General features: G+C 50.5%; 1 protein-coding gene across 1 annotated transcript in view; it reads left to right on the top strand.

Moving 5' to 3' along the window:
• Positions 1–26769, top strand: part of CPAMD8 (C3 and PZP like alpha-2-macroglobulin domain containing 8) — a 98545-nt gene that overhangs the window by 63589 nt on the left and 8187 nt on the right. The window contains exons 24-35 of the mRNA XM_049708264.1: positions 6051–6349; positions 6940–7165; positions 8781–8957; positions 12227–12308; positions 18826–18982; positions 19112–19186; positions 22520–22685; positions 24379–24465; positions 24557–24693; positions 25088–25243; positions 25356–25418; positions 26145–26326. Of these exons, the coding sequence (XP_049564221.1) occupies positions 6051–6349; positions 6940–7165; positions 8781–8957; positions 12227–12308; positions 18826–18982; positions 19112–19186; positions 22520–22685; positions 24379–24465; positions 24557–24693; positions 25088–25243; positions 25356–25418; positions 26145–26326 (1807 nt within the window). The remainder of the gene's footprint in view (positions 1–6050; positions 6350–6939; positions 7166–8780; positions 8958–12226; positions 12309–18825; positions 18983–19111; positions 19187–22519; positions 22686–24378; positions 24466–24556; positions 24694–25087; positions 25244–25355; positions 25419–26144; positions 26327–26769) is intronic.

Below are 26769 nucleotides of genomic sequence, written 5' to 3' on the forward strand. Positions count from 1 at the left end.
ATATAAAGAGCTCTCAAAATTTAACAGTAAATAAAACGAACAATCCAATTAGAAAATGGGCAAAAGAAATAAACAGTTCACCGAAGAAGATGTACAGATGGCAAATAAACACATGAAAAGGTGCTCAACATTGTTAACCATTACAGAAATGCACATTGAAATGCAGTGAGTTATCAGTACCCACCTACCAGAATGACTAAATAAAAAGTAGAGATAGCACCAAAAGATGGCCAGGATGTGGAGACACTGGATCTCTCACACATTGTAAAGTGGTACAGTCACTGCTGGTGGTTTCTTAAAACAGTTTGATGGTTTCTTAAAAGACAGCATGCCATCAGCATACCCACCAGTAACTACACTCTTAGGCATTTATCCCAGAGAAATGAAGACTTATGTTCACACAAAAACCTGTATACAACTGTTCATATCAGCTTTATCTGCAATAGCCTCAAACTGAAAACAGTCTAGATGTCCTTCAGTGGGTGAATGGTTAAAAAGTTGTGGTCCATCCATATCTTAGAATACTATCCAGAGTAAAAAGGAAGAAACTATTGATAACATGCAGCAACTTGGATGAAGTGGATTGAGTAAAAAAAAATCCTAAAAGGGTACATAAAAGATTCTGTTTATATGACATTTTCAAAATGACAAAATTTTAGAGATGGTTGTTAGGGCAAGGAGAAAGGGTGTGGGACTGATGATAAAATGGCAACATTTATTTTTCTCCCATAAAATAAAATTGGAGAAATCTGAATGAGGATTGTAACAGTGCCAATATCCCATTAGTGATACTATACTAGAATTTTGTGAGATGTTACCATTGGGGAAACTGGGTCAAGAGTACACAGATTTCTCTGTGTTATTTCTTAGAGTCACGTATAAATCTATAATTATCCCAGTAAAATTTAAATTAAAAACGTTTTAAAAAAACAGTGCATGTGTACAAACACCATATGATTCCACTTATATGAGCTCCCTAGAGTAGTCAAAACTATAGGGTCAGAAAGTAGAGTGGTGGTTGCCAGGGGCTGGGGGGAGGGGAAAATGGGGGTTTATTGTTCAATGAGTATAGAGCTTCAGTTTTACAAGATGAAAAGAGTTCTTGAGGTGGATGGTGGTGATGTTTGCACAATGTGAATGTATTTAATGCCACTGAACTGTGCAGTTAAAGATGGTTAAGATGGCAAATTTTACATTGTGTGTATTTTACCATAATTTTAAAAATTGGGAAAGGAAAAAGCAATACCTGTGTATTAGAGAAAATTTAGAAAGAGAGAAAGACAGAAACTATCTCCTCTGGTTCATACCCAAAGATGACCTATTTTGACATTTTGTTGTATTCACTTTCATAGGATTGATTATTGTTTGTTTTAGCATAGTTGTGACTCATGAGCTATGTAATTTTATATCTTGCCTTTCTCACTTAGCACATCCTGAGAACTTTTCCTTGTTATTGTAAAGTCGTTATAAACAGCATTTCAAAACAGCTTCAGTATGCTCTATCAAAGGACAGCTCCAAAATTTGATCATTATGGAACATTTTGAAACATTATTGGACATTTATATATTGTTTGTACTTCTTATATCATAATCAACACTAGGCCAAATATATTTGTATTCAAAGTAAGGTCAGTAACATTTTAACATGTTTATTGAGGTATAACTGACATACAATAAATTAGACATATTTTAAGGGTAGTTTGATAAATGTTGACATGTGTGTACATCTGTGAAGCCATCACCACAATTAAGATAATGAAGATTTCCATTAACCCTAAAGTCACATCCCTTTGAACTCTCTCATCCTGTCCACTCTTGCCACTAGGGAACCACTGATCTGCTTCCTTTCTCTATAGATTACTTTGCACCTTCTAGAATTTTATATAAATGGGATCATACGGAATGTCCTCTTTTTGTCTGGCCTCTTTCACTCAGCATAATAATTTTGAGATTCAACCATACTGTGTGTGTCAATAATTCAGTCATTTTAAGGCTGAGTAGGAGTCCATTGGATGGATGTGTCACACTTTGTTTATCCATTCACTTTTTGAATGTTATTTTTTCAAGTTATTTCCCGTTTGGGGCTATTTCATATAAAGCTTCTATGAACATTCATGCACAAGTCTTTGTATGGGTGATGTGTTTTCCTTTCTCTTGAGTCAATGTCTAGGAGTGGAATAGCTAACTCATGTAGTAGGTATGTGTTTAACTTTTTAAGAAACTGTCAGTTGTTTCCCAAAGTGGTAGTACTATTTTGCATTCCCACCAGCACTGGATAAGCCAGTTCTGCCCCATTCTTATCAACACTTAGTATTGTCTGTTTAATTTTAGCCATTCTAATAGGTGTCTAGTGGTATGTCATTGTGGTTTTAATTTGCATTTCCATCATGACTAATGACGTTAAGCGTCTTTTCATATGCTTATCTGCTATTAGTCTATCTTTTTTTGTGAAGTGTCTTTTAACCTTTTTAAAATTGAGTTGTTGGGAGTTCCCAGGTGGTACAGTGGTTGGGATTCAGTGCTTTCACTGCCGTAGTCTGGGTTCAATCCCTGGTTGGGGAACTAAGATCTAATAAGCCGCATGGTGCAGCCAAAGTGAAATAAAATAAAATAAAATTGAGTTGTTTATTTATAATGAGTTTTGAGAGATTTAAAAAATGTGTTCTGGATACAAGTCTTTTATCAGATAAATGCTTTGCAAAGGTATTTCTCCCAGTCTGTGGCTTGTCTTTTCATTCTCTTAATAGTGTCTTTTTTTTTTTTTTTTTTTTTACCGACACTCTTTTTTTTTTTTTAACATCTTTATTGGAGTATAATTCCTTTACAATGGTGTGTTAGTTTCTGCTTTATAACAAAGTGAATCAGTTATACATATACATATGTTCCCATATCTCTTCCCTCTTGCGTCTCCCTCCTTCCCACCCTCCCCATCCCACCCTTCTAGGTGGTCACAAAGCACCGAGCTGATCTCCCTGTGCTATGCGGCTGCTTCCCACTAGCTATCTATTTTACGTTTGGTAGTGTATATATGTCCCTGCCACTCTCTCACTTTGTCACAGCTTACCTTTCCCCCTCCCCATATCCTCAAGTCCATTCTCTAGTAGGTCTGTGTCTTTATTCCCATCTTACCACTAGGTTTTCATGACCATTTTTTCCTTAGATTCCATATATATGTGTTAGCATACGGTATTTGTTTTTCTCTTTCTGAATTACTTCACTCTGTATGACAGACTCTAGGTCCATCCACCTCACTACAAATAACTCAGTTTCGTTTCTTTTTATGGCTGAGTAATTCCATTGTGTATATGTGCCACATCTTCTTTATCCATTCATCCGATAATGGACGCTTAGAAAGCCCAGAGATAAACCCACGCACATATGGTCACCTTATCTTTGATAAAGGAGGCAGGAATGTACAGTGGAGAAAGGACAGCCTCTTCAATAAGTGGTGCTGGGAAAACTGGACAGGTACATGTAAAAGTATGAGATTAGAACACTCCCTAACACCATACAAAAAAATAAGCTCAAAATGGATTAAAGACCTAAATGTAAGGCCAGAAACTATCAAACTCTTAGAGGAAAACATAGGCAGAACACTCTATGACATAAATCCCAGCAAGATCTTTTTTGACCCCCCTCCTAGAGAAATGGAAATAAAAACAAAAATAAACAAATGGGACCTAATGAAACTTAAAAGCTTTTTCACAGCAAAGGAAACCATAAACAAGACCAAAAGACAACCCTCAGAATGGGAGAAAATATTTGCAAATGAAGCAACTGACAAAGGATTAATCTCCAAAATTTACAAGCAGCTCATGCAGCTCAATAACAAAAAAACAAACAGCCCAATCCAAAAATGGACAGAAGACCTAAATAGACATTTCTCCAAAGAAGATATACAGACTGCCGACAAACACATGAAAGGATGTTCAACATCACTAATCATTAGAGAAATGCAAATCAAAACTACAATGAGATATCATCTCACACAGGTCAGAATGGCCATCATCAAAAAATCTAGAAACAATAAATGCTGGAGAGGGTGTGGAGAAAAGGGAACCCTCTTGCACTGTTGGTGGGAATGTAAATTGATACAGCCACTATGGAGAACAGTATGGAGGTTCCTTAAAAAACTACAAATAGAACGACCATATGACCCAGCAATCCCACTACTGGGCATATACCCTGAGAAAACCAAAATTCAAAAAGAGTCATGTACCAAAATGTTCATTGCAGCTCTATTTACAATAGCCAGGAGATGGAAGCAACCTAAGTGTCCATCATCGGATGAATGGATAAAGAAGATGTGGCACATATATACAATGGAATATTACTCAGCCATAAAAAGAGACGAAATTGAGCTATTTGTAATGAGGTGGATAGACCTAGAGTCTGTCATACAGAGTGAAGTAAGTCAGAAAGAAAAAGACAAATACCATATGCTAACACATATATATGGAATTTAAGGAAAAAAATGTCATGAAGAACCTAGGGGTAAGACAGGAATAAAGACGCAGATCTACTGGAGAACGGACTTGAGGTTATGGGGAGGGGGAAGGGTGAGCTGTGACAGGGCGAGAGAGAGTCATGGACATATACACACTAACAAACGTAGGAAGGTAGATAGCTAGTGGGAAGCAGCCGCATGGCACAGGGATATCGGCTCGGTGCTTTGTGACAGCCTGGAGGGGTGGGATAGGGAGGGTGGGAGGGAGGGAGACGCAAGAGGGAAGACATATGGGAACATATGTATATGTATAACTGATTCACTTTGTTATAAAGCAGAAACTAACACACCATTGTAAAGCAATTATACCCCAATAAAGATGTTAAAAAAAAAAATCTCGAAACAATAAGTGCTGGAGAGGGTGTGGAGAAAAGGGAACACTCTTGCACTGCTGGTGGGAATGTAAATTGAAACAGCCACTATGGAGAACAGTATGGAGCTTCCTTAAAAAACTACAAATAGAACTACCATACGACCCAGCAATCCCACTACTGGGCATATACCCTGAGAAAACCATAATTCAAAAAGAATCATGTACCAAAATGTTCATTGCAGCTCTATTTTCAATAGCCAGGAGATGGAAGCAACCTAAGTGTCCATCATTGGATGAATAGTGTCTTTTAAAGAACAGAAGGTTTTCATTTTAATGAAGCCCGGCTTATCACTTTTTCCTTTTTTGGATTATTTTTTGTTGTTTTATCTAAGAAATCTTTGCCCAACCCTACATTTTCTTCTCAAAGTATTATAGTTTTAGGTTTTACATTCATAAAATGGCTATGATCTGTTTCGAGTTACTTCTTGGAGCCCATGCAAGGTATGGATCAGGGTTCCTTTTTATGCATTTGGAGGCCCAGTTGTCCTGGCGTCATTTGTTGAAAAGACTTTTGCTATTGAATTGCTTTTGCACCTTCGTTGAAAATCAGTCGCTCATACATGTGTGGGTCCATTTCTGGACTCCCTGTTCTGTTCCATTGAGCATTTGTCTATGTTGACACCAGTGCTACACTCTTGTGATTGCTCTAGCTTTAGAAGTACGTCTCAGTGTCAGAGGGTGTGAGTAAACTTGGTTCTTGTTTATCAAAGTTGCTTTGGCTCTTCTAGATCCTTTGAGTTTCCATATAAATTCTGGAATCAGCTTGGCAGTTTCTTCAAAAGACTCTGCTGAGATTTTGATTGGGATTGGATCGAATCTATAAATCAGTTTGGGGAATAATTAACATCTTTGCAGTATTATCTTCTGACCCACGAACACGCTCTCGCTCTCCATTGTGTCTTTAGTTTCAGCAGCATTTTGCAGTTCCCAGCTTATGGGTCTTGCACGTCTTTTGTAGGATTTATCTCTGTGAGCATTTCATCTTTTGTGTGCTATTGACAAAATGGTCATTAAACCAGCTCCGTTCCACCATGCTTCCTGCAGCTTCATGGGGAGGCACAGTGAGGCTGGCCCCCTGAGGTCCCGATGCTCAGCTCTGGGCATGGGCGGGGGGTGGGGGTAGGATGATTCGGTGCCCCCTCAACACCCCTTCTCCTTCCCTCCATCCAGAGAGAGTCCACATCTCCACACCCAACAAGTACGAGTTCCAGTATGTGCAGCGGCCGCTGCGCCTCACCCATTTTGATGTGGCCGTGCGAGCCCACAACGATGCCCGCGTGGCCTTGTCCCCAGGACCCCAGGACACGGCAGGCATGATCGAGATCGTTCTGGGAGGGCACCAGAACACCAGGTCCTGGATCTCCACCAGCAAGATGGGCGAGCCCGTGGCCAGCACACACACAGCCAAGATCCTCTCCTGGGATGAATTCAGAACATTCTGGATCAGCTGGCACAGCGGGCTCATCCAGGCATGGCTGGGCTTGCCTGGGGTGGGCACGGGAACCTCCTGGCCCTCTGGCATTGTTGCTTCCTGATACATGTCATGGGGTGGGGAGGGGAGAGGGGAAACACAAGGCAGCTCTCAAGTTGCTCACAGTCTGCCTGGAGTTACGTACAAAAAACAGGTGGTGAGAGCTGTGGCGGAGGAAGTGCCCAGGGATCTGGGAGCTGAAGGGTGGTGGGTGGTCAGGGAGAAAGAAAGTGGATAGAACAGGTAAAATGGGGACTGTGGACTCTTTCTGGGCCAAGCAAAGGAGACATAGAAAGAAGCAGCTGACACAGCTTCCTAGAGGAGGGATATAGCCAAGTGGGGTTTTGAAGTACAAATAGAGGAGTTTGCCAGGCATATGCTAAGATCCAGAGGTACTTTGGAACCTGCAGATGCCACACTTGTGTCTCTGTTGGGTGTTTCATGAACAGTGTGGTCTCTAGTTTCTCTCATCTCAGACCCCTTGAGAACCCCGCCCCAACCTATGAGCGTGGCCAAGGCCTCTGACCATGTCTGAGCACGGCTTCACGCTTCCTGCCAGCATCCAGCAGCATTGGCCTCTTTTTCCAGGTGGGCCATGGTCCAGAGCCAACCAATGACTCTGTCATCATGGCCTGGACCCTCCCCAAGACACCAGAGGTCCAGTTCATCGGTTTCTCCACTGGCTGGGGTTCTGTGGGCGAGTTCCGCATCTGGAGGAAGGTGGAAGTAGATGAGAGCTACAGCGAAGCCTTCACTCTGGGGGTCCCGCACAGCGCCATCCCTGGGTCTGAGCGTGCAGCCGCCGCCATCATAGGTGCGTCTGCCCTGCAGCCTGATTTGGGGAAGACAGGAGCAAGAACCCAGGCCAAGGGACAAGTGTCTACTCTGGGCTCAGTCTCATACCAGGCTTTGCTGGGGACCTGTGCCCCGGGGCCTCCAACCACACACCCACTCACCTGACAAGCAGCTTCTAGTGCCTTCTCCGTGATGGGCGCTGGGGCCAGACTCAGAGATGACCTCAAACCTGACTTTCAGGGCTTCCTAGTCTGGCTGAGAAGGCAGGTCCTTGCCCTGTGTGGGGCAACCAGGAGGGTGGGTGGTGAACTCCATGAGGGCAGTGGGTCTGGGGTGATATACAAGAAGGCTGAAAGGCCAGGTGAAGTTAAGCAGGTATGGGGTGGAGGGCGGGGCTTCTGGGTGTCCAGCTGAGTGGGCAGGACCATTTCAAATGCTTAGAGCATTTACTGAGCAGGGGTAAGAGGCTGTGGCCAGGGATCTCTTGGGCTGTGGATTGTCTCCCATAGCCCAGGCATAGAAGTGGAAAGTGGGGACTGTGTGATCCTTCTAGTGCTGGGAATTGGAAGGGTGAGACGCCAGGAGGAGGTGGACAGGCCTGAAGGAGGGGGTCTTGGGTCTCTCTGACATCAGAGGATGGAAGCCCTGGGGCCTGGGCAGGGTGGTGGTTGTGACCAGATCAGAGGATATTGGAGTTTATGACTTCTGAAGCATGAGATAAACTCAAATGTGGCCTTGGGGATGAGTGGCACAGATGGAGGTGAGGGATGTAGGGGAGAAGGCAGATGGACAACAGTGGAGAGGAGGTGAAGGCAGGGACTTGTGTGCCAGTCAGTGTCATCAGCACAGTGGGATGGAAGGTTGGAGAAGAAGCTGGAAAACCCAGAGAAGGGTGATGAGAAAGTAACCAGGTACGCCCTGCCACAAGAGGAGGCTGCAAGAGCAGTGGCAGCCTCAGTGGGGCAGGAGGAAAGGCCGAGGAAGGAAGGGAGGTGCAATCAGGGGACAGTGGGGATTCTGGAGGGCCCATCAGCAATGTTTGGGGCATAGAGGCCAGGGAGAGGAAGACAGGGTACTGAAGGGATGAGAACACAGTAGGTCAGAAATAAGAGAAAAAAAGAACTTTTAAAAACACACCAACAATACCACACATGTAGGAAGAGTTTTATAAAAAATCTAAATACGGTTAGCGAGAAAATCACATTTCATATTGGAAGTTAGAAAAAATATTTAGAATGGAATCGCATGGCTGGATTGACATCTTAACGTCTGTGGGATGCAGCCAAAATTGTACTAAGAGGGAAATGTATAGCCTTAATTGCACCTGTTTAAAAAGCCAGAAAGGAAAGAGCATTTAACATAATGAAAAGGTAGAGAAAGAACACCTGAGTTAAAACTAAAGAACACAGAGGGAGGTATGGAGGAAAGGGCCAGTGGGTGTTCACCAAAGCCAGGAGACCAAGCAGGCTGACTGGGCAAGGGTGCAGCCCAGTTTCAAAGGGCAGCACTGGCAATCAGAGGATGGGTTGCTGGTGTTAGGCCACAAGTGAGCTCTCTCTAAGGAAAGCTGTCCGTAGGACAGCCAGGGCACTGGGTGAGGCCAGTCCCCAGCCCATCCTTTTTCTTCCCACCAGGAGATGTCATGGGGCCAACTCTGAACCATCTCAGCAACCACCTGCGCCTGCCCTTTGGCTGCGGAGAGCAAAACATGATCCACTTTGCACCCAACGTCTTTGTCCTGAAGTATCTCCAGAAAACCCGACAGCTCAGCCCTGAGGTGGAAAGGGAGACCACTGATTACCTGGTGCAAGGTACTGGGGGACACTGCCTGGGTGGAGGGCGTGGGACTGCAGGTAGCCTCGACCATGCTGGGGGGCAGCTCACATGCCAAGTGCGGCGGATGTAGAAGAAGGCAAAGAAGTGGGTGAAAGAGGCCGCTCTGGGTGGCCTGATGGGGTCCCTGTTAATAGGAACCTGGTGTCTGCACCTGTTAGGAAAAGGCTCTGAATGCTGGTAATCAGCCATGGGAAGAGGAATAGCATCTTTTAAAAATGTAGATATTTTGAACAACCAGGGTAGTGTAATAGCATTATAAAAAACATCTGGAAAGGGAAAAAAATCCCCATAACCTCCCTGTCTTGCTGGCTCTGGGTTTACTCCTCTGCCCTCCAGGAGCAAAGATTAGCTTTGCCACTCTTGGTGTCTCATAACATGGCATCCTATGGCGTGCCCTCCACCCCCAACCCCGCACTGTGTGCATAAGATTCGTCCACTGGGCTGTGGGGACCTGTGGTCTGTTCACCTCCATTGCTGTGTGGGGAGACCATAGTCAGTGTGTCTGTTGATGGGCTTTGGAGCAGCTTCCAACTCAGGGCTTTTAGAATGGTGCTGCCATTAATCACCCTCTTAGTGTACTTAGTGACAACACGTCCAAATTTCTGTGGGGTGAAATCGCTGGGTCTCAGGATGTGTTCAGTTCATAATCACTTTGGAGACTACACTATTTCTTCATCACGTGCATTTATGGAGCACAACATAGTGAACTATGCTTTTGGACATACTGGGGTTATTTCCAGTTTTTTTTTTCTAAATAATGCAGCACTGAACATCTTCAGAAATAAACCACCAGCACTGAACTTCTTCAGAAATAAACAAAGCAGCATTGAACTTCAGATATAAATAACACAGCACTGAACATCTTCCATTGCCATGACTCAGGTCCTTAGGATAGGGAACAGCCTTATGGCGGAGGGGGCGGAGGCAGGGGGGCGGACAAGGCCTCTGAGGGCCCTGTCTTACCCACTTTGCACATCTAGGCCCCACAGGTAGGAGGAAGGGGGTGGGAGGCTGGAGGTGGGGTCTCACTTCTGTCATGGATTCCCACTCTGTGTCCTCGGGTAGGGCCTGCTTTTCTCAGTAACTTGGTTTCCTACCTGTGTAACAAGGGAGTTGTCAGTTGATCCCAAGGTCCTGGGGCCTCCTGGGCTCTGCTTCTAGCCTTGGGCTGGAGTTGAAGTGAAAGGAGCACGTGGAAGGGGCTGGACCCAGCTCTGAAGCTGGCATCCATCTTGTGCCAGGCAACTACCGCTCCATCCACGCTGCCCTGAGTTGCCTTCCCGGCAGCCTCCACACTGATGGTCCCCATTTCCCAGATGAGCAAAGTGAAGGTCCTGGGAGTGAAGAGGTGCCCAAGACCTCATAGGGGCAAGTGGTGGGGGCGTCTCAGACTGCAGACTCCCCTGGACTGGGGCACGAGGGGCAGCCAGGGCACTAGACCCAGCCAGAGGGAGATGAGAACCCACGGGCACAACCTTGGAAATTTCTGCCACCGAAAAGGACCCGCGGGTGCCTGGCTCAGACGATGCTGGCCCCTATCAGATGGGGAAACTGAGGCACGTGAAAATCTCGATTCCTAAGGCGAGTCTGGGGTCCCTGCCTCCTGGCCTGTTACGGTTCCCGCAGTTATTCTACTCTAAGGGCAGTCCTGATGATCTAGAACCATCTGTCCTTGTGGATGAGAAAATGAAAAAACTTACTATGAAGAACGTACAACTCTCAGATGAAAAGAGAACTCAGGGGTTGCCATGGGCTGAAGGTTTGGCTTCAAGAAGGCTGACCGCAGACTTCCCAGAACCCCAAGTCTGCTTGGTCCATTGTGGGGATGGGGGGCTCAGGTTCATGTGCTGTGAGGGTCTTGGAGGTGGATGGGCCCTGGCTTCCCAGGGCCAGGCATACCTCAGTGGACTCATCTGGGCTCAGGCCCTTGAATGCCACCCAGAGTGCAATGACCTGTATGGGTGAGTGGCAGCCTGGACCCGCCCCCCCCCGGGACAGCCAGCCCTGAGGCTTATCAGCCAATTGGCCTTTCAGACTCAACAAGCCCCAGATTAACCCCCGACCCCCTGGTTTTCCGGCAAACCTTTGGTGTTAGTTTCCTGGGGCTGCCGTAACAAAGTACCACAAACTGGGTGGCTTAGAACAATAGGACTTTATTCCTTCATGGTTCTGGAAGCCAGAGGTCCAAAATGAAGGTGGCAACAGGGTTGATTCCGTCTGGAGGCTCCGAGGGAGCATCTGTCCCAGGCCTCTGTCCTGGCGGAATTCTGGTGACTCCAGGTGTTCTTTGGCTTGTGGACACATCATCACGCTCTCTGCCTCCGTCTCCACAAGCCCTTTTATATCTGTGTGTTTCCCTTTCTTTCCTCTGAGAAGGACACCAGTCATTGGATTTAGGGTCCAGCCTAATCCAGGAACATAATTCCATCTGCAAAGAACCTCACTCCCGATAAGGTCACATTTTGAGGTTCCAGGTGGACATTAATTTGGCGGGGCAGGGGACACTGTCCACCCAGTTCAGAGTTCCTCCTGCCTCTTTCCCCACGTCCATGGGCACAGCTCCGTCCTTCCTGCCTTTCAGGCCGCAAACCTTGATGCCCTCGGCATCCTTCTTCTTTTCCTTCACATCTTATTCAGCTAAGGCAGCTCTGCCTATACCGCAGAACCCCTCCCTGCCTGTCCCCACCACCCACTCCAAGCCCATGGTCATGCTCGCCTAGACAGTCCCCACCTGCCCAGTTTCTCTGCTTCCTCTCTGGACCCTACGATCCACCCACTACATTTGTCCCCTCACACCCCTCCCCTGCTCCCCTCACCCCCTCCTCATGCCCTCCTGCTGCCCTCACAGTAAGACCAACCGCCCAGCCCAGCCTTGGAGGCCCCAGTAGCCCACCTGACCTCCCTCCCTCTTGTCCCTCCTTGCTCCCTTGCTCTGAGCAAACCAAGCTCGAGGGCGCCTGGAGATGGTGCATTTCACTGACCAACCCCTGCCTCAGGTACGACTGAGGGGCCGGTGTGTGACCAGGAGTCACAAAGGGGCGATATCAGGAAACAAAAGAAGAATAAAGTAGAGGTTTCAATCCCCCCAGCTGTGGGTGTGAGGCAGTTTCAAGGACCCCAGCTGTGGGCGTGGGGTACTCTCAGGAACCCTTGATGTGGGTATGGCATTGTTTCAGGGTCCTGGGGTAAGACGTTGGCTGGCCAGCCATTCACCAGGGTGCTGTCCCCTCTTCTTGCCCCACAGGCTACCAGAGACAGTTGACCTACAAGCACCAAGATGGCTCGTATAGTGCTTTCGGGGAGCGGGACAAGTCGGGGAGTATGTGGTGAGTCCTCACTCCCCAGGCACAGCTGCTGAGGTTCTTCCACTTGAAGTCACATTCTCATGTCCAGCACAGCGTAGCCAGGAGCCTGCATGGGAAATGGAGATGGCCATGGTCTTAGCCCCTGGGGTTTACAGGTCTGGATTGTTGGGGTGGCGGGCGGGTTCTGCCTGGCCTGTGCATGGTGGAGCTGGCGGCGGTGACAGTTACTATTACTCCTTCTGCTGTTGTTGCCACAGGGCCCAGGAACTGAACCCCTGCCCTCTGGCCCCTTGAGGATGGGTCCTAGCGCTCTGGTCCTCCTCAGAGCCCACGGGACCCAGGAATGGGGTGACCCTGAGCAGGAGGGGATGGGCTGGGAGAGGCCAGACCGCTGCCTCTAAGCTGGCTTGTGGGGTTCTGGAGGCACGTCCTGGGGTCCGGTTTCCCTTGTGAGCGGCTCCCTCTGGCTTTCAGGATCAACCAGAGCAGGGAGGGCCTGGGTGTACCTGGGTCTTATTCCCTGAGATCTTTGGGCCACAGCAGTTCTTGGCATCATCAGGGATTTGCCTCGCCCACTTTGGGGCTTACTGAGGAAGTGGGGCACCCGAACTTTCTGTCCCTAGTGAGGCCTCCTTCTCAGAGCAACACCCTGATGGCGCCTGCAGCAGCTATGGGCATGGAAAGTATCCAGTCCTTAAATCGGCCCAGCGTCAGTGCCAGGGGCCGGGGGAACAGGGACACGGCTGGCTGAGCCCACGCTGCGGTGCAGTGTCACTCGCTTGGCTCCCGAGGGGCCCAGCCTTGATGACCTGCTCAGCCCCCCAGTCCCCAGAATCCAATCGTCTGACCCAGTTCTGGTCCCAGGGCCCTGCCTTGCTGACAGCCCATGAGGCAAGGCCGCAGTCATGCACTAGCAAGCAGAGGCCCCCACCCTCTGCGGGATTGGCCAAAGCCACTGAGTCACTCTCTGAAAGCTGGCCAAGTCCTGGCAGCTCCCAGAGGCCTCCACCGGTCAGAAATAGTGAGCTGTGACCTTTGTATGCCCTCCCACAGTTCACACCCACACCCACACCCACACCCACACACACACTGAGCAGGAAAAGACCAGTTCTGCTGTGGTCATGGAAATGTGACACCCAGCAGCTTGCCTCTCCCCCTTAGCCTTGTGAAACCTCCCTGTAGGACGAAACTGCAGATGCACAGGACAATGGCAACAGCATCCACCCTGGGGCTGGGCAAACCCAGGCTCTGTCTCGTGTGAACTGCGGCAGCCTTAGACCAGATGCTCAACTTCTCTGAACCTGTTTCCTCACCACACATCCCTCTCTGGACTAGGATCGGGTAGGCAGTAGGATAAGGGTGCAGGCATGCTCATTACAGTGCCAGGTACCCATTGGGATGGATACCCTGTTAGCACCTCTCCCTAAATATTTGGCCAGGGAGTCCAGGATCCAGTCCAACCTCCTCAACTTCCTTAAAACTCAGGGTCTGTTATAGATAGGTTCCGGTGCATCCAGTGTTCATTCATTCATTCATTTGTTTGTTTATTCAAGTGTCTACTATGTGCCAGGCTCTTTTCTTACACCTGAGAGAACTAGAAAGACGTGGTCCCTGCCTCCAGGAGCTCATTGCCCAAGAGAGAGAGACCCTGTACAAGATGTAATGGTTATCTACTGCTGTGTAACAAGTCACCCCAAAACATAGCCATTTAAAACAAACATTTAGTCACAGTTCTGTGGGTCAGGAATTCAGGAGCAGCTTAGCTAGCATTGCTGGCTCAGGATCTCTCCCAAGGTTGCAGTCAGGGTGTTGGCTGGGGCTGTCATCATCTGAAGACTTGACTGGGGCTGGAGCATTTGTTTCCAAGTTAGTTCTCTCACATGGCTATTGGCAGGAGGCCTCAGTTCCTCACTGAAGACTATCCCATAGGGCTGCTTGAGTGTCCTTACAACATGGCAGCTGACTTCCCTTTGAATAAAAACTCCAAGAGAGAAAACAAGGAGGATGCCACATGCCTTTTATCATCTGGTTTCCCAAGTCATACTGTCACCTCCACCACATTCTACTTTAAAAAAAAAAAAATTTATTTATTTATTTTTGGCTGTGTTGGGTCTTCATTGCTGTGTGCAGGCTTTCTCTAGTTGCAGCAAGCGGGGGGCTACTCTCTTCGTTGTGGTGTGGGGGCTTCTCACTGTGGTGGCTTTTCTTGTTGCAGAGCACAGGCTCTAGGTGCGCAGGCTTCAGTAGTTGTGGCATGTAGGCTCAGTAGTTATGGCTCGCAGGCTCTAGAGAGCAGGCCCAGTAGTTGTGGCACATGGGCTTAGTTGCTCAGCAGCATGTGGGATCTTCCTGGACCAGGGCTTGAACCTGTGTCCCCTGCATTGGCAGGCGGATTCTTAACCACTGCGCCACCAAGAAGTCCCCACCACATTAAGTTCTTTAGAAGCAAGTCACTATGTACCGCCTATACTCAAGAAGGGGGGAAATTGGGTTCTACTGCTTGAAAGGAAAAGAAGCAAGGCATTTGTGGATATATTTTAAAGCTACTACATCACCTATATAATTTCTCATATCTATGAAGCATGCTAAGGGGGTAGGGTATGATGAGGCACACAGTTACATGGGGTGGTCAGGAAAGGTGCCCCTGAAGAGGTCCCCTGAAGATGAGGGAGGAGCTGTATGAAAATCCAAGGGGAGAAGATTTCAGGCAGAGGGAACAGCCTGTGCAAAGGCCCTGAGGCAGAACTGAGCTTGACGAGTTTGAGCCACAGAAGGAGACCAGTGTGGCTGAAGCAGCACAGATGAGGAGGAGAGTGGCCCAACGTGAGGGAGGAGAGGGTGGCAGGGCCAGACTGAGCAGCGGGAGGAGTTTGGATTTTATTCCACATGGAGCAGGAGGGCTTAGAATAAAGCATGGCTGTAATCTGAGTCACGCTGGGCTGTGTGTGTTTAATTAATAGAGTTTATTTTTGTAGAACAGTTTTAGTTTCATAGAAAAATTAAGTAGGTAGAAGTGAATTCCCATACACGCCCTCTCCCCTACACACAGTTTCCCCTGCTGTTAATGTCTTGCATTAGTGATATACATTTGTTATAAATGATGGACCAGTATTGCTACATTATTATTAACTGAGGTCCGTAGTTTAGGGTTCATGTTGCATAGTCTATGGGTTTGGACAATTAAGGTATCATACAAAATAGTTTCACTGCCCTAAAAATCCCCTGTGCTCTGCACATTTGTCTCTCCCTCCCCCCAGCCCCTGGCAACCACTGAGACTTTTACTGTCTCTATAGTTTTGCCTTTTCCAGAATGTCATAGAGTTGGAATCATTCAGTATGCAGCCTTTTCAGATTTCTCCTTTCACTCTGTAATATGCATTTAAATTTCCTTCAGGTCATACTGTAGCTTGTTAGCTCTTTTTGTTGCTGAATAATATTCAGTTGTATGGATGTACCACAGTTTGTTTATCCCTGTTTGTGTTTTAAGATGGAAAATTAAAGAGAACAGTGGGGGCTTCCCTGGTGGCGCAGTGGTTGGGGGTCCGCCTGCCGATGCAGGGGACACGGGTTCGTGCCCCGGTCTGGGAAGATCCCACATGCCGCGGAGTGGCTGGGCCCGTGAGCCATGGCTGCTGAGCCTGTGCGTCCGGAGCCTGTGCTCCGCAACGGGAGAGGCCACAACAGTGAGAGGCCCGCATACCGCAAGGAAAAAAAAAAAAAAAAAGAGAACAGTGTAGCAGAATGTGGAAATTCCACAGTTCCCAGCACAGGGGCAACTAAGTTCCATCTTGGCCCCCCAGTGTTTGGAATTTCCAAACTCTGCTGCATACAGAGTAGGTGATGGGGCAGGGCTGGGCTGGTGGAAGCAGTGGGAGCCATGGGGTGGCCTGGCTGACACAGGAGCCATGGGGGTAGAAGGAAGAGGATGGATTTGAGGTATCTTGGAAGGAGAGTGGCCAGGACGAGGTTAATAAGGTTAATAATTGTAAGGTTAATATTTCAGGTTTTGGTGATTCACAGAAACAGAGCTTGGAGCCACTTGATTTTCTTTTTTTAACTGTATTAAATAACAGAAAATTTACTGTCTTAACTATTTTTAAGTATACAGTTCAGTGGTATTAAGTACATTCATACTGTTGAGCAGCCAACACCACCGTCCATCCCCATAACTCTTTTCATCTTGTAAATCTGAAACTCTATACTTATTAAATGCTAACTCCCCATTCTCCCTTCCCCCCAGCCCCTGGCAACCACCATTCTACTTTCTGTCTCTATGATTCTGACTACTCTTAAGTGCTTCATATAAGTGGAATCATACAGTGTCTTTTGTGATTGGCCTATTCCACTCAGCATAATGTCCTCAATGTTCGTCCATGTTATAGCACTTTGCGGAGTTTCTTTCCTTTTCGAGGCTGAATGATATTCCATTGTGTGGATATACTGGCGTTGGCAGGTGAGAGGACCTTGGTCCTCGTCTTCTTTAGAGAGACAATTCCACAAAGAAACTTTGTAAAGCAGAAATACACACCCAGAGAAGAGTGCGGGCATCCTCCCTAACGAGGAGTACACCAGAGAGATGATTTAAATCACTTATATGGGGGCAGTTTTTCCGGGTTTTTGTTTTCCTCTCACCAATCATCTTTCTTGGTTTTCCACATCTGACCTGACCCAGGGCCCTGCCTGATATGCACATGCATCTTTTAGCCAAAATGTATTCCAGTGAGGGGGGTCTCTGGGAGATGGACAGAACAGAGATTATGCGTTAGTGCTCCCTCCATTTTTGATCCCCAAAGGAGCTTTTTGGTGCATGGGCAGTTGGGGAGGTCTCCTTGACCTCAAGAATGAAAGATGTGGTCCTCTTCTCTTTTTACTCCAGCAGAGCTCAGCTCTCCTCTGCTCCTGCCATTAACTTTTCCGTTGAAATATCAGGGGAAACAAGCTTCAGTTTCCTCAGCTTGACAAACACCAGCCCAGGGGCCCATCTACGTCCTACCTCAATACCACATTTTGCTTGTCCATTCATCTGTCAGTGGACACTGGGTTGCTTCCATAGTTCGGCCATTGTGAATAATGCTGCTACAGATATGGGTGCACAGATATCTCTTTAAGACTCTGCTTTCATTTCTTTGGGGTATATACCCAGAAGTGGAATTTCTGGATCATATGATAATTCTGTGTTCAATTTTTTTAGGAACTGCCATGTTGTTTTCCACGGGGGCTGTACCATTGTCCGTTCCCACCAGCAGTGCACAAGGGTTCCAATTTCTCTGCATCTTCATCAACACGTGCTGTTTTCTGTGTCGTTTGGTTTTTGTTTTATAGTAGCCATCCTGATGCATGTCAGGTGGGGGAGCCACTTGATTTTGGAAAGGATGGATTACTCTTTCGTCCTGAGTTGGGGTGTTTCCCCTGCTGATAGTTCTGCTGTTTGTCCCTCTTGGCTCCCTGGTTTCCCTCTGGTGGTTCTCCTGAATTCATTTTTTCATTCATTCATTCTCCAGCTTCATCGTCTCCCATTCAGGGTGTGCTAGCAACAGTTGGGCTGGGGGATGGGGTGGACAAGGGGCAGGCTGCAGAGATACAGATAGAAAACAATGACACAGAGGGAGGGCCTGGGGGTCCAGAGGCAGCATGTCCATCACAGAGTGGAGGTGTCTGGGAGGCTTCCTCTGGGGAGGGACCCCTGGGTTGAACACTGAGAGACAAGTAAAACTTCATCCTGTAAAGAAGGAAGGTAGGAGCATGGTGCATCCAGGGCCTGGGTAACTGAGTAACTGAAGCTAGTGGGTTGGTGGGATGTTTTCAGCTGCAAACAAAAGAAAACTGGCTGAAAAAGCAATTCTGAACATCTCCTCACACCATAGAGCTGGGGAGACTCCAGGATTGGCCAGTTTGGCAGCCCCACAATCCATTGGGGTTCCTGGTTCTTTCCCTTGGTCCCTGTGGGCATCCTCGGCGCAGCAGCTGCTCTCCTCATGGTGGTAAAATGGCTGCAGTTGCTCCCAGCATCACCTCACGTGCCCATTCCAAAGCCATTTGCAGGTCTGGGGACTGGAAGGCCCATGGCTGTGGCTGGCTAGGGCTATAGAGGAGCCCAAGTGTCCAGCGTACCTGGTTGCCGGTTTTTCCTGGGATCTCTCAGCAAGACCTGGGATCTCTTGGGGAGTGGTTATGGAGGAGCAACAAGGAAGGTCTTCTGCACATGGTGGGGGTGGGGGGTGGGGGTGGGACTGGACCAGCTCACAAAAAGGCCTTGAGTGCCAGGCAAGGAGCAGACCCGGGTGCTTCTGGCGGGGGAGGGAGCAAACGGGGAGGCTGGGCTCCATCATCAGGTCCTGCTGGGTGCCCACACACTTCCATCAAGTGCTCACAACAGCCCTGCGAGGGCAGGCTGGACCCTCCTGTCTTGCAGAGTAGGAAGCAGAGTCTTGGATGATGTGGGGAGCGTGCCACAGTCCCTGGCGGGGCACACGGGAGGTGACTGTTTTGCAACTCCCCAGCCCATGGCTCTCCCAGCCCCCACCTCATCCTGTTTCAGGCTCACAGCCTTTGTCCTGAAGTCCTTCGCCCAGGCGCGCAGCTTTATCTTCATTGACCCTCAGGAGCTGGCAGCCGCCAAGGGCTGGATTGTCCAGCAGCAGCGGGCAGACGGCTCCTTCCCGGCGGTGGGCAGGATTCTGAACAAGGACATCCAGGTTGGCAGCCTCCCAGCCTCCTCCTGGGGTGTTGGCCTTGCCCTGGCTGCTCCCCGGTGTTGTCTGGGCCCAGTGGGGGCAGGGGGCTGTCCCCTCTGGCTTGGGATGAAACTACAAATCCTCTTTCAGGGTGGGATCCACGGCACAGTCCCTCTGACAGCCTACGTGGTGGCAGCGCTCCTGGAGATGGGCCTGGCCTCGGAGGTAAGCGCAGGGGGCCCGGGAGGTGCTGGCTGGAGGAGCGAGCGGACAGTTTTGCCGTGCAGGCCAGGTTGGCCATCTTCTGGCCATCTTCAGCTTCTATTTATTCCTTGATGCCCCCCTTCTGCTCATTAGTGAGACTTTTTGATGCTTTTCAATGGTCACAGAACATCCAACTTCTTGTGGCCTGAGCAGAGGTGTGAGAGATTCCAGCAGTAATCACGGGGAACATGGGTGTGTGGGAGAGTGGGGTAGGGGTGGCTGTATCCTGAGTACGAGCCCTCCCAGGACTGTCCACAGCCCCCAGGCCCAATCGGAGAATCATTTGGGGCCCAATCAGGTTCCTGGCCAGTGACCCAGGGGCTGGCTTCAGGGAGCCCTACACAAAATGTGGGACTCATGAATGCTTTTGCGGGGAAGAGTCTAGAACCTTCAGGGACGGTACTAGACCCAGCAGGGCTTAGACGTCCCGAGGAACTCAAGGGCCATCGTCACTTCCGGGAGGCTGTCCCAGATGGGCGTGGCATGTCCCCTGCAGTGAGAGCTTAGACGGAGCTCAGCCGCTGGGGTCGGGACTCCACCATTCCTAACACCTGTGCCAATTCTAAATCCTCTGGTGATGAATTGTGAATTGTGGCACTTCTCAGAATTTTCCGATTTGACTGTGTCTAGGCTTTGGTGCGACCTAAGACCCTCCACGTCCCACACGCTTTGCCCAGAGAGCCCCTTGCTTGCCCTGTGTTAAGGGGCTGAATTGTGTCGCCCCCAAAATTCATATCCTGAAATCCCAACCCCCATCTTAGTCAGCTCAGGCTGCCGTCACAAAACACCACAGAGTGAGGGACTTCAACAGACATTTATTTCTTATGGTTCTAGAGACTGGAAAGTCCAAGGTCAAGGTTCTGGTCAATTTAGTTCTTTTTTCTGATTCAGTTCTTTTTTTTTTAATTAAATTAATTAATTTATTTAATATTTTATTTTTGGCTGTGTTGGGTCTTCGTTTCTGTGCGAGGGCTTTCTCCAGTTGGCGGCGAGCAGGGGCCACTCTTCATCGCGGTGCGTGGGCCTCTCACTGCGGCGGCCTCTCCCGTTGCGGAGCACAGGCTCCAGACGCGCAGGCTCGGTAGTTGTGGCTCACGGGCCCAGCCGCTCCGCGGCATGTGGGATCTTCCCGGATTGGGCATGATCCCGTGTCCTCTGCTTTGGCAGGCGGACTCCCAACCACTGCGCCACCAGGGAAGCCCCTCTGATTCAGTTCTTAATGAGGGGTCTCTTCCTGGCTTGTGGACAGCCATCTTCTTTCCATGTCCTCACGTGGCCTTTTCTTGGTGCGTGACCATGGAGAGAGGTGGGATGGGGTTGGGGGAGAGATTGAGAGAGAGATCACTCTGGTGTCTCTTTGTCTTCTTATAACCAGCCTCATTGATTATAGAGGTTCCACCCTCTTGGCCTCATCTAAACCTAACCACCTCCCAAAGGCACCCCTTCCTAACACCATCATATTGGAGGTTAGGGCTTTAACATATACATTTGTGGGAGGGGGACAGGGAGGCACAGACATTCAGTACATAGCAGCCCCAAGACTTCAGAATGTGATTGTATTTAGAGACAGGGACTTTAAAGAGGTAGTCACGTTAAAATGTAGCCTTTAGAGTGGGTACTAATCCACTATGACTGGCATCCTTGGAAAAGGGGGACATTAGGACACAGAGACCAGCACAGAGGGAAGATGATGTGAAGATAAAGGGAGAAGATGGCTAGCTACAAGCCAAGAGAGAGGCCTGGAACAGATCCTTTCCTCACGGCCCTCAGAAGGAACCAGCCCTGCTAACACCTCGATATTGGACTTCTGGCCTCCAGATCCACAAGACAAGAAATTTCTACTTTTTTAAGCCACCCAATTTGTGGTACTTTGTTACGCAGCCCCAGCAGACTCATACACCCTGCCTCTAGGAAGACCAACCAACTTGGTTGGCCCGGAACCAAGGGATTCCGGGGATGCAGGCCTCGTGGGTGCCTCCTCCCTGCCTGCACCTGAGACTGAGGAACCCAGGCTCCTTGGCGTTCCCAAGGTGGGTCTCTCCTCCATCCCCTGGTTCTGCTTTTTGTTTTGGTAAAATCGACATTTAGGTCATTCTGACCTTATCAGATTTTTCTAGAGCTGAACCAAGTGTTTCTTCCTGAACTCAAGAATGTGAAGGCCCCTGTGCCTTAGGCTGAAAAAAGGCCCCTGGGCTTGTGTCCTGTGGCATTTGTAACAAAGTACCACAAACAGTGGCTTTAAACAACGGGAGTTTGTTCTCTCGCAGTTCTGGAGGCCAAGGTCTGAAGTCAGTGTGTGGGCGGGGCCGTGGCTCCTCTGGAGGTCTAGAGGAGGATGCTTCCTAGCCTCTTTCACCTTCTGGGAACTCCCAGCATTCCTTGGCTTGTGACTGCATCACTCCAATCTCTGCCTGTCTTTCCACGGCCTTCTCTCTGTGTCTCTTCATCCTCTCTTCTTATAAGGACATCAGTGCTACCTCTGCAAAAGTGTCCAGCCACCCCCACCCCAGGCTCTGGGCTTATGTGGCTCAGGCTTGGGGATCCAGTTAATTTGCTCTGTCATCCCTGATACATGCCCCGGGAGGGAGATGGTACGTCTTAACGACATGCCGTGAGGGCGGTTCCCATGCTTTATCCTGATCTAAAGATGGAAAGCTTTGGGAGAGCATTCCTTCTGCAATCTTAACAATCACCAAAGCAGAGTTATCTTAACTCCATGGCTCCACCGGTGCCCACAGGAGCACCATTGCTCATTTGCTAAATTCCCGAATGCTTTGAATCACTCCTTTTTCCATTTAGCCTATATTATTGGGCAGCTTCTCTGAATTAAGCCCATCACTGGACAATGGACTTGGTTTCTGTCCTTCACCTGCTCACACTGTGGGTCAGGAGCATGATGAGGGTTGGTGGGCTTCCTGGAGGAGGTGACAATTGAAGCTAGGCCTGGAGGATGAGGTGGGCCTGAGCTGGGGGTCTTAGAAGCCAGCCTAGTGATAGAGTGGGATGGGGCAGGGTGGCCAGGGGTCTGCCTGCTTCCCCCGGAGTGTCTCTGAATTGATTTGTTGTGTTCAGACTTCACTTGGAAAACCTGGCACCAACATAAAAGAAAGGGAATGGGGCTTTGAAAGCTGAGGCTGCAGGCAGTGGGGCACCACAAGGATACAAAGTGAGGGGCTGCAAGCCATCCAATGCTTGCCCCAGGCATGTCCTGAGAACCTCTGGGAGTGTGGTGGGTGGGGTGAAGGCAGAGCAGCCTCCCAGGGCTCCAATTCCCACCCCCGCTGCACCCCGCAGGAGGAGAGGGGTGCCATTGCCAAAGCCAGGCACTTCCTGGAGTCCAGCGCGCCCCTGGCTACGGACCCCTACAGCAGTGCCCTGACCGCCTACACGCTGACCCTGCTCCGCAGCCCTGCAGCCCCCGCCGCTCTGCGAAAGCTCCGCAGCCTGGCCATCACCCAGGGTAGGTGCCCCTGCCTGCCACCCCAGCGGACACGGTGTGGGGCCAGCCCACTGCGGGCCCCAGTAAACAGCTCATGAACACGTGCATGGAACGAAGGAGGCGTCCTTTGCTCACTCTGGTTTTTTTTTTTTTTTTGTGGTACGCAGTCCCCTCACTGCTGTGGCCTCTCCCGTTGCGGAGCACAGGCTCCGGACGCGCAGGCTCAGCGGCCATGGCTCACGGGCCCAGCCGCTCCGCGGCATGTGGGATCTTCCCAGATCGGGGCACGAACCCGTGTCCCCTGCCTCGGCAGGCAGACTCTCAACCACTGCGCCACCAGGAAAGACCTGTTTTTTTTGTTGTTTTTTTTTTAATAAATTTATTTTTTTAATTATTTTATTTTATTTTTGGCTGCGTTGGGTCTTCGTTACTGCACACGGGCTTTCTATAGTTGTGGTGAGCGGGGGCTACTCTTCGTTGCGGGGCACCGGCTCCTCGTTGCGGTGGCTTCCCTTGTTGCAGAGCACGGGCTCTAGGCGCATGGGCCTCAGTAGTTGTGGCTCGCGGGCTCTAGAACGCAGGCTCGGTAGTTGTGGCGCACGGGCTTAGTTGCTCTGCGGCATGTGGGATCCTCCTGGACCAGGGATCGAACCCGTGTCCCCTTCATTGGCAGGCGGATTCTTAACCACTGGGCCACCAGGGAAGTCCCTCACTGTTTTTTTTTACTCATTTATTATCGCATCTGCTAGTGGCTTCATTTGATGAAGTGGCTCGAGCTTGAGCATCATTTTCTTCCCCTATGAAGTAGGGGATGCCACCCCGCCCCCACCAGGGAAAACAGTGCTCGGAGATCCCCGGTAGAGGATCCCCCAGGCTTCCTGGAAACCATTCCTGGGCAGGGTGCTGGGAGGCAGGGGAGGGCTGCAGCTGGCTCCCACCCTGCCCCCCATCACTGGGTGAACCTCGGAAAGCCTTTTCCATCTTGGAGTGTCAGTCTCCCATCTACAAAATGACTCCTCATTGTGTTTGGGGAGCCCCAGTCACTGAGCTGTGACTTCTCAGAGGTCCCCAAACTCAGTCTCCTTGCCCCCAGCCCCTGGGCTTTCCCAGGAGCTGCGCTGGTATTCCATCCAGCTTCTCTGCTTAAGATGTCACCTGAAGGATTGCTTTCACTGCTTAAGAAGAAGAAGAAGAAGAAGAAAAAAAAAAAACTTAAAAAGCAAAATTCTAAAACCATCCAGTTGGATGACGGTGTCAATTTAGGACTAACTGCTCAAGATCTGAGGCAGGGAGTGCTGATTTCTCAGTGGTTTGAGGGCTTTTTATACCACACATGAGCTCAGAATCTTTGGAGCCTTTGCAAGTACGGAGTGGCTTCCTGGTCCCCAAGTGGGGTAGACTGGGGCCTGCCTCAGGGCTCCAGCCAGGAGGGAGGCCATTGATTAGTGATGTCTGCCGGGGTACAGAAAAGCAGCCAGGGATTGGTGATGTCTGCCAACGGTGCAGGAGGGGCTGGGTTTGTCGCTGTAGCTGCAGATGTGAGATGTAGCCCCAAGACCCTTCCTGTCCCAGCCATCTTCCCCTGGTACCCTCCTGCCCTGGGGCCCAGCCCCCTGATGTCTGTTCTTGAGACCACATGCGCTGACACTCAGCATGGGTTGCCAGGCTGAGTGCCAACAGGGGTTGTGGCCCCTGACCTGTTCTGGCCTTACAGATGGGGTGACCCACTGGAGCCTGACGGGTTCCCGGGATGTGGACAAGGATGCGTTCCTGAGCTTCAGTGACGGGGTCTATCAGACAGGTACTGGCCACCCCACCTGCGGTGCCTGCTGTGGGCACCGGGTCCTGGGTCCCAGTGTCAAAAGGGCCCCAGCTGGCCTCTTCCGTTGCAGTGGTCTCGGCCGAGGTGGAAATGACAGCCTATGCCCTGCTGACCTACACCCTCCTGGGAGATGTGGCCACTGCCCTGCCTGTGGTGAAGTGGCTATCCCAGCAGCGGAATGCCCTCGGGGGCTTCTCCTCCACTCAGGTGAGCCAGGAAGGCCAAAAGAGGGGCTCAGGTCTGAGCGGGGTTACTGTGGCCTAGGCTTGGGACTCAAGAGCCAGGTAGGAAGCCACTGGCTGCTTCAAGTCTCAGGACGGCTCCTTACCCGCAGCCCCTGGGGGCATGATGTCCAAGAGAGGGCAGGAGGATGGGGCTGAGGGACAGATGTGCCTGGCTCTGGGACAGGGACCCAGCCCCTGCCTCCATGGAGATACTCCCCAACTGCCTGGGGCCCCCAGCCCTGTGGGTATCTACACCGGACACCCAGTGCTCTGTTCCAGCCTCACGGGTCTCTGGTATCCAGAGAGGGTCCGTGGCACCCGCAGCGTGGGCCGGCCCTGCTCCTGGGGCTGACCCTAGCCTCCTGCTCTGTCCCCAGGACACCTGCGTGGCTCTGCAGGCCTTGGCAGAGTATGCCATCTTGTCTTACGCGGGCGGCATCAACCTCACCGTCTCCCTGGCCTCCACCAACTTGGACTACCAGGAGACCTTCGAGCTGCACAGGGCCAACCAGAAGCTTCTACAGATGGCAGCGGTGCGTGCTCCCGGGACCAGGGTTGGGGGGTGGGCAGCGACGGCGGACCGTCCCTGCTGCCTGTCTGTCCACGTGGGTCTGCGGGGGAAACCACGGCATCTTCTCTCCCCAGATCCCCAGCCTCCCCACGGGGCTGTTTGTGAGCGCCAAGGGCGAAGGCTGCTGCCTGATGCAGGTGAGGCTGCGGGGAGAGGGGGCGCTTCCAGGGCGCCCCTGGAGGGGCGGGCAGGAGGGAGCTCAGTGTTGGGCCAGGTTGAGTGGGGTGGATGTGGGTGTGAGAGCCACCCCAGGGCAGCCTGTCAGCCCCCTGAAATGCCATCCACTCTGCCCAAGGCAGGACCCAAGGCAGATGGCAATGTGTCCCCTTGAGAATGGAGTCGCCCCAGAAACTCCATCTGATCCCCGTTCCGGTGGTCTCTGACCTTAAGCGTACCCCTCCCTTCACCCCCCATGGTGGGACTTGTTATTCTCCCTGCCAAGGCCTGAATGGAGATGGCCAGCCTGGCGCTCCCCACGACCCCTCAGTCACCAGGCTCAGGATTTAGTCACACTCTGGGTGGAGACAGGCTGGCCTCCTAGGCTCTGGCCAGCGGTCAGAGGGCAAGTCTGCCAGGAGACCCTCGCATTCTCAGCTTCTCCATCTGGAAGGTGGGAGCCCAGACAACACAGTGGATAGGGGAGGGAGCCTGAGAGGCAGACAGACCTGGGCTTGAAATGTGGAAAAATGGGGTGATGGTCGTACCTACACCATCAGGGCGAAATGGAATGACCGTAGTGCCCAGAGCTGTTGTTGATGTCACCGTTGTCGTCGTTCTGGCTGTCCCCCACCTTGTCCTGCCCTTGCCTCTCCCCTCCCCACTCCCCTGTCCCCTCAGCCTCTGTCCTCCCACCCACCCCCCAGATCGATGTTACCTACAACGTGCCAGACCCAGTGGCCAAGCCGTCCTTCCAGCTGCTTGTCAACCTCCAGGAGCCCGAGGCCGAGCGGCGGCCCCCTGCGCCTGCCTCCTCGGCTGACGATGATGACCCAGCAGCTGACCAGCATCAGCAGGAGTACCCGGTGACACTGGAGGTGTGCGCCAGGTAAGGCCTCCTGCCCCGCTGGCTGGCACCGCCACCTGGACGGCATTTTATATAGTGACGCTCTCGGCTAAGAACGCCTCGGGCATTCATCTGGGCCTGTACTACTTGTGGGAGCCCCACAGACATTTCACCAAAGTTGTGGCTGGACCAGCCCTCGTGGTCCTTAGTCTGATCGCAAGACACACGTCAGCAACACCCATCAGGGACCTTGGAAGAACAAGATTTCTTACTCACAGGTCCTGGAGGGTACCTGACCCTCCCGAGGGTCACACAGCGAGGTCACAGGTAGAGAGACAGAGAGAAGGCACGGACCTGAGGTTCTGCCTATATTGGGGTCCAAGGGGGGGGTTGCCTACATTTTTGTGGATTCACTTTTTATTGGCGAATTTAAAATATAAGAGCAGGAATTAGGGTGCTGGAAGGGGAAGGCAGGGTGACCCAAG

The sequence above is a fragment of the Orcinus orca genome, chromosome 3 (assembly GCF_937001465.1).
Source record: "Orcinus orca chromosome 3, mOrcOrc1.1, whole genome shotgun sequence".
Lineage (NCBI taxonomy): Eukaryota > Metazoa > Chordata > Mammalia > Artiodactyla > Delphinidae > Orcinus > Orcinus orca.